At 34.2% G+C, this 14,253-nt stretch overlaps 1 protein-coding gene across 1 annotated transcript in view; it reads left to right on the top strand.

Moving 5' to 3' along the window:
• Positions 1-14,057, top strand: part of LOC128554041 (receptor-type tyrosine-protein phosphatase epsilon-like) — a 29,814-nt gene extending 15,757 nt beyond the window's left edge. Inside the window, exons 12-19 of the mRNA XM_053535253.1 lie at positions 3,773-3,922; positions 4,563-4,647; positions 7,903-7,976; positions 8,230-8,367; positions 8,611-8,733; positions 9,871-10,031; positions 10,281-10,419; positions 12,070-14,057. Coding sequence (XP_053391228.1) covers positions 3,773-3,922; positions 4,563-4,647; positions 7,903-7,976; positions 8,230-8,367; positions 8,611-8,733; positions 9,871-10,031; positions 10,281-10,419; positions 12,070-12,141 — 942 coding nt within the window. The 3' untranslated portion in view covers positions 12,142-14,057. The remainder of the gene's footprint in view (positions 1-3,772; positions 3,923-4,562; positions 4,648-7,902; positions 7,977-8,229; positions 8,368-8,610; positions 8,734-9,870; positions 10,032-10,280; positions 10,420-12,069) is intronic.
• The last annotated feature ends 196 nt before the right edge of the window (positions 14,058-14,253 follow it).

Raw genomic sequence — 14,253 nt, 5'->3', positions numbered from 1 at the left:
GAAGGATATGTTCACATGATCGGAAGAGTTTTCACATTTTCTATTTTTGTATGAAACAACAAACGTCGATATAATGTAAAATCGTATCTGCTTTGTATATTGTACATTGTTGTAGGTATATCAGTTTGGAGTGTCAGTATTCGTATTAATGTATATTCCATTTATTGGACAGCATACCAGTAGAGTCGTACAAAGAAAACCTAAAAACATAAAACAGTAAAATTAAGGACATGAAACATTACGAATTGTAATACAACAATATCAAAGGTGAAAATACATATATTTCACCAAATACATCTCAAGCGGTTATAAATCACCAGCCACTAGTGGTGGAGGGTATAGGAATGGTCTCCGTACGTCCTTCCGTCTGTCCGCAACATTTTGTGCCCGCTCTGTACCTCAAAAACCCCTTGAAGGTTTTAATAAAACTTGGGTCAAATAATCACCTCTTCAAGACAATGGGCATAACTTATGAGTCGGTCATGTCTGCTCAAGGTCAAGGCCAAAACGCAAGGTCAAAGCTTTAAGCATTCCATTTTGTGTCCGCTCTGTATCTCCTAAACCCCTTTAAAGATTTTCATGAAACTTTGGTCAAATGATCACCACATCAAGACAATGTGCAAAACTTATAAGTTGGCTCAAGGTCATGGTAACAACCCAAGGTCAAATGTTTGAGCCTTCCATTTCGAGTCCGCTCTGTATCTGCTACACAATTTGAAGGATGTTCATGAAACTTGAGTCAAACGATCACCTCATTAAGAGGAATTACTGAACTTATACGTCTGCCATGTTGGCTCAAGGTCAAGGTCAAATGTATGAGGCTGCCATTTTGTGTCTGCTCTGTATCTCCTAAGCCCCTTGAAAGTATTTTCAAATTCATTGATTTTCTCATATTTGGACTATAAAATATACTTGACAAAGTCAAAGCTTCCACCCAATACCATCAACCCTTACACTTCCCATGACAGCGGCGGAGGATATAGTTGTTTTTCAGACTGCCTTGTTTTTAAATGTACAAAATGCCAAAAATAAGATAAGTATCAGATACGTCTATAAATGGTACACTTAAATATTTATGAAAGGAAGATGTCCAGATGTAAAGACAGTTTACTAAAAGGTAGTTCTAGAGGAACTTGTGTTCACTCATAAATGATTCTAAAGAATGATGTATTGAGGACCATGCAAACGCGCCAATAAGTTCTTATTCGTGTAGAAATCAATATATATTATATCTTTATAATCTTACAAAACAAGTTCATATGGGCGAATGGACACATGATTGGACACGGTAAGACAAACACGGAGTACAGGCATGATACAACGGACTACGGGGTACTAATACGACTGTTTTTTAGCTCACCTGTCACAAAGTGACAAGGTGAGCTTTTGTGATCGCGCAGCGTCCGTCGTCCGTCCGGACGTCCGTTAGTCCGTCCGTAAACCTTTGCTTGTGACCACTCTAGAGGTCACATTTTTCATGGGGTCTTTATGAAAATTGGTCAGAATGTTCATCTTGATGATATCTAGGTCAAGTTTGAAACTGGGTTACGTGCGGTTAAAAACTAGGTCAGTAGGTCTAAAAATAGAAAAACCTTGTGACCTCTCTAGAGGTCATATTTTTAACAAGATCTTCATGAAAATTGGTCAGAATGTTAATCTTGATGATATCTAGGTCAAGTTTGAAACTGGGTCACGTTCCGTTAAAACTAGGTCAGTAGGTCAAATAATAAAAAACTCTTGTGACCTCTCTAGAGGCCATATTTTTCATGGGATCTGTATGAAAGTTGGTCTGAATGTTTATCTTGATGATATCTAGATCAAGTTTGAAACTGGGTCAACTGCGATCAAAAACTAGGTCAGTATGTCTAAAAATAGAAAAACCTTGTGACCTCTCTAGAGGCCATACTTTTGAATGAATCTTCATGAAAATTAGTCTGAATGGGTCTAGGTCAAGTTTGAAACTGGGTCACGTGCCGTCAAAAACTAGGTCAGTAGGTCAAATAAAAAAAAAACCTTGTGACCTCTCTAGAGGCCGTATTTTTCATGGGATCTGTATGAAAGTTGGTCTGAATGTTCATCTTGGTGATATCTAGGTCAAGTTCGAACTGGGTCAACTGTGGTCAAAAACTAGGTCAGTATGTCTAAAAAAAGAAAAACCTTGTGACCTCTCTAGAGGCCATACTTTTGAATGGATCTTCATGAAAATTGGTCAGAATGTTCACCTTGATGATATCTATGTCAGATTTGAAACTGGGTCACGTACCGTCAATAACTAGGTCAGAAGGTTAAAGGTGGATAATCAGATTTTGGCTAAGTAACGGATTTGTTTTAAACTTTAACATCTGATCATTTACACTCATTTATGTTCAGTTAGCGCTTAATACAAGTTAGGTTTTCACTGGAGATATTTTTAATAATTGGTTTTCCTATTGCAGTTGCCCAACCAAGATCGAGTTATTTTATCATAAGTATAAATGTGATAAACATACTTTAACTAAGAAAATGTATAACTAACCGATATATTGTATTATATTCGTAAAATAATTGCATTAACAATTACATATATAGATTGAATTCATTAGAAATGCAAGTTTGAAAAATTATTATTACCTCCCTTTGCCTATCTTGGTTTGCGCAACCAAGATAGAATGGAAAAAAAAATGAAATTCAGAATCTACATGCATTTTAAAACCCACCTTTTGATTCAGATTGTTAAATATTTGGTATATCTATCCAATGCGAATGTAAAACTCGGAATTATATGGAAGTAAAAAGAAATACCAAGCATTTTAAATATTTTCATATTAAAGGGGAGTAATTACAAATTTTTATGAAAATCAATAAAGTATACATTTCTAACAGGGATCTAACTCTAAGTAATGGGTATTTTTGTTTTTTAAATAAATCTCTAACAGAATATACAAAAAGTAAAAAATGTCACTAAATTTTGCTTAAATGTGATTGATCACCTTTAAATAATAAAAAACCTTGTGACCTCTCTTGAGGCCATATTTTTCAATGGATCTTCATGAAAATTGGTAAGAATTTTTATCTTGATGATATCTAGTTCAGGTTCAAAACAGGGTCACATGAGCTCAAAAACTAGGACACTATGTCAAATAATAGAAAAAACAACGTCATACTCAGTTCAAAACTGGGTCATGTGGGGACAGGTGAGCGATTCAGGACCATCATGGTCCTCTTGTTTTTTTTTTCTTTTTTATATATATATATATATATACAGAATTTATTTAAGGTCGATTGTGAAGGAAGTTCTACAACTTATATTAATCACTCTCGATACCTCATTCCTGATTAAATCCATCGCCACGAGGGTATACGACTGCTTTAAGGACAAATACATACAAATATAATAATTAGATTATTTCATAAATTAAAATAAACGTATGAAACTTGACTTTGCTACATGAGTAAGATTCGTAACTGGTCAAAAATCATTAAATTCTTCATTCAGATAATTGCCTGACTTATTTAGCCCCGTCTAATATTGTTAATTTGTGGCCCGACCCTTTTGCATTTGTATATGATTTGAAAAACATCAATTTATAAAATTATTAAATGTGTATTTACGTATGAAGAAAGCAATAAAATATAATTAAACAAAGCCTTATATAAGTGTGACCTTTTGTTCTTTTCATATCAAATTGTTATAATTTTAACTAATATTTCGCAACCTTTTACGGTGTCTTACGTTAGATATTATCATCATCATCATCGACATGATATTTAAGTATTTGTCATCATTTTATAGGAGCAGTACGTATATGTGCATGAAGCAGTTGCAGACGCCCTGTTGTTCGGTACACACATCGTATGGACAAAGCAGTTCGAAGAAATGCTGACATTTATGTTACAGAAAGAAAAGGGCGATACGAGAACAAGATTACAAGTACAGTTCGAGGTAATATATAAGTTGTTATATAACTATTAATACATGCGGGTCCCTTGATATATATTGAGTGTTCGGCCAATTCTACAAAAGATAAAAGCTCACGTGAAAAGGATCGTTAGATGTCCGTCGTCCATGCGTCGCTTCATGCAAATTATTTAAAAGACATTTTTGTTACACCACCCAGCTAGTTTCAGCAACGTTTGTTTGGCGGTTCTCTTTCTGATTCCTTCAAATTTATGTCTGTACGGAGTTCTGGTTGCAATGTCAACCACATAGTAAAACTAAAATTTAAAATCGTCTCCATAGAAACTGTTTGCATGGTTTCAAGATAATTCTACAGCAGTATTTCTTGGGTAACTGTGTCATATCATTTGGGTTAGCAAACAAACATGGCTGGCAAGGGGCTAGGCTATTTTTCATTATTTGGTTATAGTGGAAACTTCGAAATTCTTCTTTTATGAAACCATTAATCTGGTTTTAATAAGGTTTCACAGCCATGTTCCTTCTTTGACCCTTTATCAAACTTCGTCAGGTCATTTTGCTGTATTAACAAAGACGGCCACAAGGAATGAGGCTAAGTACAACTTCCTTGTTATATGATGTTGACATTATTAAAATTAACTATGGCCGTAAATGTTTTTAACTACAGCTTATTGAGAAGAGTATGGCGAACGCCTCGTCTGATGTTGCGGAGAGTCCAGAATATTCCAATATTGAGACGCTGCTGTCTGAAAGTATGATGTTCATTTTACTTCAGTATTATAATACCTTTGCGTTAAGACAAAACAATTATAAAACGTGTAGTAATCACATATATTAAGCTTGGTATCAAATAAGCAAGTGCACTAAATGTTTTTTATCTAGTGTTCTAAACAGAGTCTCGATTCTATCAAGCATAGACATTGAAGACTTTGTCCGAAATGATTTGGTCTGATATAGACCAAAAAGAAAGAATTTTATCTCGGCAGAAATCAACTTTCATGTTATCATTAGGTTATTTAACATTGTTCTATACAATACGGAGATATATTTGGACGAGTACCCAGCTGAGAAAACCATATTGGACGAGCCGCTAGTCCAAATATATCTCGTATTGTACAGTACAATGTTAAATAACCTTTTTATTCTATATCTGTTTTATCTTGCTATAATAATAGTTTAAATTAAAAATGTTTCACTGAATATTGTATTCCTGCCTTTTCTAGTTTTTCCCAGCTTGGTATGAGTGCAAATGTATATTATACAGAACAATGTTAGGCCTTAAATAACCTTATTGTTCTATATTTATTTCACTTCATACGTAATATACGTAATTCATTGAATGTTGTTTTCTCTGCGTATCATTATTAAATAAAAGTATATGGTGCAACCTCCCTACAACAGCCATTTGGCGATTTGGGTGGTAATAATACTTGGCTGAGATATTATGCCCACAAACATTGTCAGCAAGTTTGGTGAAGATCGGATGAAAATTGTTCGACTTAAAAAGGCGGACAAGGCTAAATTCCCCGTTTTTCGAGTAATTCAAGGACAATAATCAAAGAGTGCCTGGTACAATTTGGCTGGTTATCGAATTTGGCCGAGGTGTTATGCCTACAAACATTGTCAGCAAGTTTGGTGAAGATCCGATGAAAACTGAATTAGAGAGCAGACATGTTTTGGATGCTGACCGCCCGTCCGCTGCCATTCATAGCGAGCTCGAAGAGCAGGCCCAAAGGGCCTGCTCGAGAATCGAGCTTTACGGTAACGCAAGTATACTTTCACACTTGGTGATGGATTTGAAAAGTTTCGTCGGAAGTTTTAAAAAAGCGCACCCTAGCGGACTGGTGCTCACGGGAAGTACTTCTTTCCGGAGTGAATACAGAACTTCATTCAATTGCTAAAAATTATTAATCACTCAACAATAATGAAAGAATGATTTCCGGTTGTTTAAAAAAATATTATTTGCATTTAAAAGATCAAGCATCGGCCAGAAAATGGAAAAAATGTCATTAATAAGCAGAAAGAAACGGGAACGCGGTAATAACGTCACCGTGACACCGGCTCCCATAAATTTTGCAACGTATGATATTCACTGTTATAGGCATGGTGACACTAAATGTAGACTTTTTTTTTTCAAGCGAAACGGTTCTTCTGAATTCTCGTGACTAGTTATAGTTTCTTTGTGACAAATAAATGATGCATAATATTTTTAGATAAGTCTGATTTCTTTGAGCTCGCTTTGAGGCTTTGCCTTAGTTCATATTAATCTTCTCCATTTTGTTTCTTAACCGTTAAATAAAACCTGCTGAGGTAGCTACTCAGACAGTCAGGGCTAATATCTTCCAATTTCTAGGTTTCGTCCGGAACGGCTTCTTTTAGCGACTTTTCAAATATTCCAACATCTGATGATCCTTTTTACTGTATTTTCAAGTTTTTGATTATTAGCGAGCTCGAGAATCGAGCTTTACGGTAACGCAAGTATACTTTCACACTTGGTGATGGATTTGAAAAGTTTCGTCGGAAGTTCTTAAAAAGCGCACCCTAGCGGACAGGTGCTCACAGGAAATACTTCTTTCCGGAGTGAATACAGAACTTCATTCATTTGCTAAAAATTATTCATCACTCAACAATAATGAAAGAATGATTTCCAGTTGTTTGAAAAAAAATAATATTATTTGCATTTAAAAGATCATCGGCCAGAAAATGGAAAAAATGTCATTAATAAGGTTATAACACACTAAATAGTTGTTGTTCTTTATTCTATATAAAACTAACATATTTCCAATGACCGCAGCACACATCAGGACCCATTTTAAATTTCTGTAACTTACATTTTCTTGAAGAATATTGTCAGTGTTAACTAAAAATCAAAAGAAAAGTGGGGGTCATGTTTGATGCAAGAAAAATAATTTCAGTCAAACACACAAACTGCAAAATCAGCTAAAAAATGAGACCCCAAATTATACTGGTGGTGTATGATCTAAGTTTCCATGAAAAAATTTGTCATGTTGTTATTTCATTATGAAAATGCTACCTACATGTCAAGCATAGATCTGTCATGTGATTTTAGCCAAAAAATTGCAAAGAAAATAAGGAAAATAGCTCTACAGAGCAAAAAAAACTGAGGACTATTTGTGTCCGCCATTATGCGAATACCATTTTTTTAGCGCCATTTTTCTATTTAGTGTCTGTATGCCATAAGCAGAAAGAAACGGGGACGCGGTAATAACGTCACCATGACACCGGCTTCCCATAAATTTTGCAACGTATGATATTCACTGTTATAGGTATGGTGACACAAAATGTACACTTTTCAATTGATTAGGTTCTCCTGAATTCTTGTGAGTAGTGAATAGTTTCTTTGTGACAAATAAATGATGCATAATATATTTAGCTAAATCCAATTTCTTTGGCCTCGTTTTGAGGCTTTGCCTTATTTCATATTAACGAACGTTTTAATATCTAAATCAGATAGCATTGTTATCACTTGAATCGCTTTTGTGTGTTGTAAACAAAAAAACTCAAATTAAATCCTGATTTCAAGACGCATAATCAAACTCTGTACATAGAGCGCCTACTTCAATCCGATTTACATTCGGAACATTTTCACGCGTTTCGGGCTTTATCGTATGTTTAACATGGGACTGTTGAACCGTCCAAATACAGAAAATACAGGATTTTTTGTACGCGCGTGCGTCCAAATACAGAAAATACAGGATTTTTGTACGCACGTGCATCCAAATACCGTAATATATTGTACGGTCACGTGTTGCAAATGAACGTTCGCGATTAGATAGATAAAATAGATATAGAATAAAAATGAATATTGCCGTTGTGTTTTTCAACATTGAATTTGCAGACCCTAGCATTTTATTATTTTGTTCAACTCGTTGAATAGATTCATGTAATATCCGCTGTTTATGTCATTTTCTATCGTACCTGTTTCTCCCAACCAAACCTTTGCTGGAGAAGTATCAGGAAATTACATAATAGCAATATATGTACAGGTGATGCATACAGACCAAAACTTATGAACAGAGGATCCAAATATGTGCAACAGTTGCGTGCCATATACATCCCCGTAAGTTATAACGAAATCATTTCATGAATTCCAAATAGACTTTCATTATTTGTAATTTTCTGTGATATAAAGAGATGTTACTTTGTTCTTTGTTTTACTCAGTTTATTTCGCATAGAACATGAATTATTTAAATCAAATACAACACTGCTAGACTGAGCGTAGTACTTGCCAATTGGTTTTACGGTAATCGGGATGTTTTATTTTATCTTACCTGTAAAGCGGTAATGTAATGCTTATATTTAACTATTCAAGAATTACAAGGAAAAGAGTACATTCTTGGTGTCGATGTCCCCGGATAAAGGTACAATGGAAGAGTTCTGGTCACTAGTTGACGACAGCAACATCAAAACAATCATAATGCTGACAGAGCCATCAACTACATGTTACCGGGTAACTTGTGCTTATGTTTCCTAAGGCTTTTGAGTATGTAACTGGTAACACATTGGTCGAATAAAAAACTTTGAGTAAGTGTTTGGATTCTGTAGATATATACTCAAAAAAAAAAACAACGATTAACATACCACTGTACGAGAATTGTTTAAAGCAGTCATCAGACATATAGAACACATGCGAGATCTACATTTGAAACTAAACTGAGCTAAACTGTACTTTTGCTTTATTTTTTTATTACAGTCTAGTTGTGAGCTAGGATCGAGTGCAAACAGCGAAAATAGATTCAGCGTCAACAAAATTGAGGAAAAGATCAGGAAGGGCTACACAGAAAGGACCTTTACTTTCAAAGAAAGTGCTAGAGAGGTAATGCTTAGTTTCAAAGTTTAAATCATCAGTATAAAATTCATTTAAACATACACAACAACAAACATATATACAGTACATTATGGCTATGAAACAAATAGTGCATTTTTTTAGATAACGTCCATATCCGCATGTTTATTGTCTAACTGAGCATTAAACATATACTACTCTAATTCTGTTTTATGTATGCTTGTTTGGGGTGTGTTTTGCTGAACGGATAATTTGAACGCCGCTTGCTAAAATACGGTTTTGTACCTGTCCTACTGATATAGTAACGAAATGATGATTGCTTTATGAGATACTTACAGCGTCTATCGATATATTGCCGGCACATGATCAACATTATGACGTCTTTCGTTTCCAGCAGATTTATCACTTTACGTAACGTTAGGACAATACCGTAATATCCGCCATGTTTAATATCATTATCGGTATAAAGAAAAGAGAAAAGGCAGTTCCCTACCTTTATTGTATCCCTCTAACAGCTTCGTTTCATTTGAATTACTATTTCCGTGTGTTCAAATTACAAACTCCCAATTTTCTCATTCTAGCGAAATCTTTGATTAAAATGAATGGTTTAATCATTGTTATTTAAAGGGTTATATAGTTTTTTCGTGATTGTTAAGCACATATAAAAAAAAGAACTGAACACAATTTCAACAACATGTTACGGTTTATACAAAGGGCATATATAAGCCCTCATCACCCAACAGAGGGTTTCATGTAAGTATTTACCTCGCTGGAAATAGATATTACTTACCAATCCAGGCCCGGCGGAGACGTTCGACGAATGTATTTTTATTATTAGTATTATTTTTTTTTTTGGTTTAACACCGTTTTTCAACAGTATTTCAGTTATGTAACGGGCAGTTAATCTAACCAGTGTTCCTGGATTTTTGTACCGGTACAAACCTGTTTTCCGCAAGTAACTGCCAACTTTCCCACATGAATCTGGGGTAGGGGACGGATGATTTCAGACACAACGTCTTTTATCAAATTGTCACGAAGAACCTATGCCTCGCCCAGGGCTCGAAGGACACCTTCACCTTATGCTTGACTGTCTTAGATTTATATTTAATCAATATGAGTTTATTATGTAATACAACTTATACAGTACTAGTTTTCAATATTTTTCAGGAAGAGGACAACCTTACAACAGTGAAGCAGTTTGAACACACAGCATGGAAGGGCGGATACACGGTTCCTGGTGACACAAAGTCCCTCCTAGACATGATAGAATCTGTCCAGAAGTGGCAGCCACATTTGTCCGAGTCTCAACCCATACTGATTCACTGCAGGTAAATTAACTTAAGATATGTCGTCAACTGGTTAGTCTATGGCCATTTAAGGCACTTGTATGTACTATGTTGTTATTCAAACAATAGTAACATTCGATATCCTTGGTTCATATTAATTTATTTTAGAAGTCGTTGAAAGTCGTTCACTACTTAAAATTCGTGTTCCTCAAAGTCGACGACATTTCGATCGTTACAGTTACATCAAGTCTTGATATAGTTTAGTAATTGAGTTTGTCATGTTTGTTACAGTGACGGTTGTTCAAGATCTGGTATAGTATGTGTGCTACTTAATGAGTTACAGAGGATGAAGTATGAAGGAGGTCACATCAATATTGTGGAGTCTGTAAAGATGATGAAGAAAAGACAGAGTCAACTGGTCAGCAATTATGTAAGTTGTCTTACTCCAGTTGTCTAAATATCTGAGGTGTAAGCGTTCACATCTCCTCCAGGAATCGTGTCAGTAATTTAAATTAGCTATATGAACTGAACAAACAAAGTGCATAAACAGACTTTACAATGTACGAGAACGTCATGTTATTACCTTATCATGTTATTAACTTACCAAGTTTTATTATGTCCCCGAAAGTTGTGGATTAGACATATTGGCGAGGTGTTGTTCGTCTGTCTGTATGTCATAAAGTTTGTCCACGCAACTCCTCTAACACCACTGCAAGGATTTACACCAAACTTCATATAGTAATCTTTGCTAAGCTTATCATTGGTGCATTCTGGTTTGATGATTTTCTGTGGAGTTAAGGCCCTTAGTTCATAAAATAATATGATATTTTGGCAACTTCTCTTATCATAGGCAGATTTCCACAAAACCTTACAGGTGTAATCAGTACTAAGTAGTATTATGCAGATTGTTGATATTTCTCGGTTCAAAGATTTTCAGCAGAGTAATGACCCTTTATTCGTCAATTTTAATGAAATTTTAGCAGCTTCTCATATGTTTTGGCGTATTTCCACCAAATCTGGCAGGAGTTTTCAGCGTAAAGCCTTGTTAAACATGTCATTGACATTTTCCGGTTCAGTGGTTTTCAGCCAATTTATGATCCTTGGTTTGTCATATATTACCTTACCCGGCAACTGCTCCGATAAAACTAGGAGGAATAAAACAAAACTGCACAAAATAGATCAAAGCAAGGCCTAGTTGTGTATATAATGGGCATGCTCCGGTTCAATGTTTTTAAGAGACTTATTGCACTTGATACGTCAAATATTTGATTTTTTATCCACTTTCTTTAATATGAGGTTTCTACCAGGGTTTCCAGGAGAGATTCATGCCAGATCGTATCATGCATATCATCAGCAATTCTGGTTTAGAGACTTGCATGGGAGTCATGGCCCTTTTTGTCAAATATCGCGATATTTTAGCAATTTCTCTTACACCTTTGCGCAGATTTTCGCCAAACATTACAGGTGTTGTTAGTGCCAAGCTTAGTTATGCTGTTCATCGGTATGTTTTGTTTCAGTGATTTTCAGCAGAGTTATGTCCCATAATTTGTAAGAGTGTTTACACGACTTGCTGTATACAATTAAGTTGAATTTCAACAAACCTCGGGAATGATAAGTGTGAAGCGTAGGTGTGAACATTATCGTCATGTGCTAATTAAATTATTTAAGGCGGAGTCGTGACCCTTGATTTGTCAAATTCTTTTATCTGTGCTACTTCTCCTAAACCAATGGTTGACATTCCCCAAACTTCTAGTTGATTATATGTTTGTGATGTTATGGTTCATAAATTTATGCATGGTACGTAGTGGGAGACAATTTTTTCGTGAAATACAATTTCTTGTTACCTTAACATGCATTACCTTGATATACATATTTTCTTCTATTCCAAAATATTTAATTAAGTTTTCAGGTTGACTTTATAAGCAAATGTTTTCTAAACTGTTGATACCTTAAATATACTTGATATCTTAGACATTTCTTTGTTTGACGTTAAGGGATTTCTACATAAGAGCTTTTCGTAACTGTAGTACGACCTACGGTCTATGTGCATTTTTAATTTGCTGTTTGATTTTAATTTTAGGAACAATACAAGTACTGTTTCGATCTGATTATGGCTCACATCCAGATGTCGGAACTCTATCAAAACATATGAATATCTTCAGTGATATGTGCTATAAAAATGACTACGTATAAACAATGTCGCATTTGTATACATACAATCATGTTTCAAACATGTAACAATTTTATGGTCATCTCAGTTTGCTTGTAGATAGTTCTTTAGTTTGGAAGAAACAATTAATTGTTAGATATATTAGATATATTTAATCAGAGTTTGGTATATGGGTTTACTTTTTCCTTTTTATTATTTCAAATAGACAGTTTTAGTGTTATCGTTGGAAATATGCAGATAAGTGAGATAAAATGAAATGTGTAAATGGATGATTTATTTAATCAAACGAGTTTCTTAAAGATGACAATCATATACCTGTTTCACGAGGTCCGTCTTCCTTAGTAGTTACTTTTTCAGTGTGAAGTATGATTTGAAGGTTACTGTGCAGTCGTCATGATAAATATTATGCATAATATTAGGTTACTGCTGATGTGAGTCCTGTCTTACTATGTTTGTAGCAACGTAGATTGTTACGTTACGTATTTTAGTGAGCCAGTATCGCGTGCACGATATTACTTGCAACGAACTACTTTTCTATTTCAATTGATTTTACTTGCTTCAGGAAATATTTTGTTGATTTCGAACGCCTGTGAACGATGTACACGTCAATTAGACACTTGTTTTATTTGCACATTTCTTTCTTTTAGCAGATGTACCTCTTCATGATTTAAATTTTATGGATTTGTCATAATCACTGGTGAAGTATTTAACAAGCTGTGTCAAAATGATTAATTGTGAAGAAAGAAATAATTTAGGTCGAACAAATCTTTCATCTTTCAGTGACAGCTTCTAACGTAATCATTTGGGTACATTTTGATGATATTTCTTTTTACTTCAGGTATCTTTTATCATTATTTGCAATCTGACATTGTTTTAGTTATTTTTTTGCCACATTTTGATACATATTTGAAAAATGTCCATATGGAACCATAACCTTTAAATCATGTGCACTAAAACTGAAATAGTAAAACTTTCAGTAATATGTATATTCAAACGAGTATGTTCAATCGAATTGAAATTCATTATCAAATCGTGTAATTCTCCTAGTTATTTATTGTAAAATAACATTACTCTTGACGGAAAAGTGCTCTTGCTTCAAGAACGTTTCAATTTATGGTAAATTTCATAACTCAAATAGTACATTATTCAAATAGTACATGTAAATCAAATTAATGACCCCTCTTGTTCTGACACTTGCAAAACTAACGTAGACACATCGTTTGAGAGCAAACGAATGATTACCTAAAGACACATTTGCTACTGTTATTTCTTTAATAACTGAAGTTTTTAATTTATGTAATTTTGTATTCTTCTAGTACCAGATGTTAGTTATCAATGATTTACATTTTGATTAATTGCGTTGTGACAAATTATGTTTGTTTTTAATAAAACACGATGACGGTGACGAGACGTCAAGTGTATAATATTTTATTTGACTTCATAATAAAATTATTAAAATCAAAATAATATTTTCAGAAACGGTTTTAATTCACTTAATCACTAAGAATTGGTTATATATTACGAAATAATGCACTCGAACCATGCCCTCGTGAAATAAATTACCCTGAACGAACATCTAAATCACTTAAAACACGGGTCTCTTATATTTTATTTCTTAAATATTCTGTGCATACGTTTTCCTCTAACTTGCTAAAAGATTACGCACCTGCTATTCAAACATATTATCCAGTCTCTTGTTTATACAAGACCTTAATCAGAAATGGACTTGTATGAGGAAAACCTTCAGATTTAACGAAAAACCATTTACTTGTTTTCGTACAAATGTTATATTATGTTATATTACTGCTCTATGTTAAGTGACTTTTCTTTAGATATTTTGTTATTAGTGATGTTTAACATATATTCCTCTCTTTTTGTGTAATAAATCTTTCCCTATATGCGGAGTTACGTTATATAATTCCAAAAGCATCTGAGGGCATACATAATAATAATTGTTTAAGATTTGATGTAAATCAAAGAAAACTCAGTCATGATAAGACGTTTCCTTTATGTATATATGTACCATCAGGGTAAGTAAATATTAAACGAAACCGGTTGGCAAATATTAAGTATGGTGGCATATTTCTGCCAACC

Source organism: Mercenaria mercenaria, unplaced genomic scaffold (genome assembly GCF_021730395.1).
Source record: "Mercenaria mercenaria strain notata unplaced genomic scaffold, MADL_Memer_1 contig_4667, whole genome shotgun sequence".
Classification (NCBI taxonomy): Eukaryota; Metazoa; Mollusca; class Bivalvia; order Venerida; family Veneridae; genus Mercenaria; species Mercenaria mercenaria.
The sequence above is the reverse complement of the archived record's forward strand: the minus strand, read 5'-3'. Positions and strand labels throughout refer to the sequence as shown.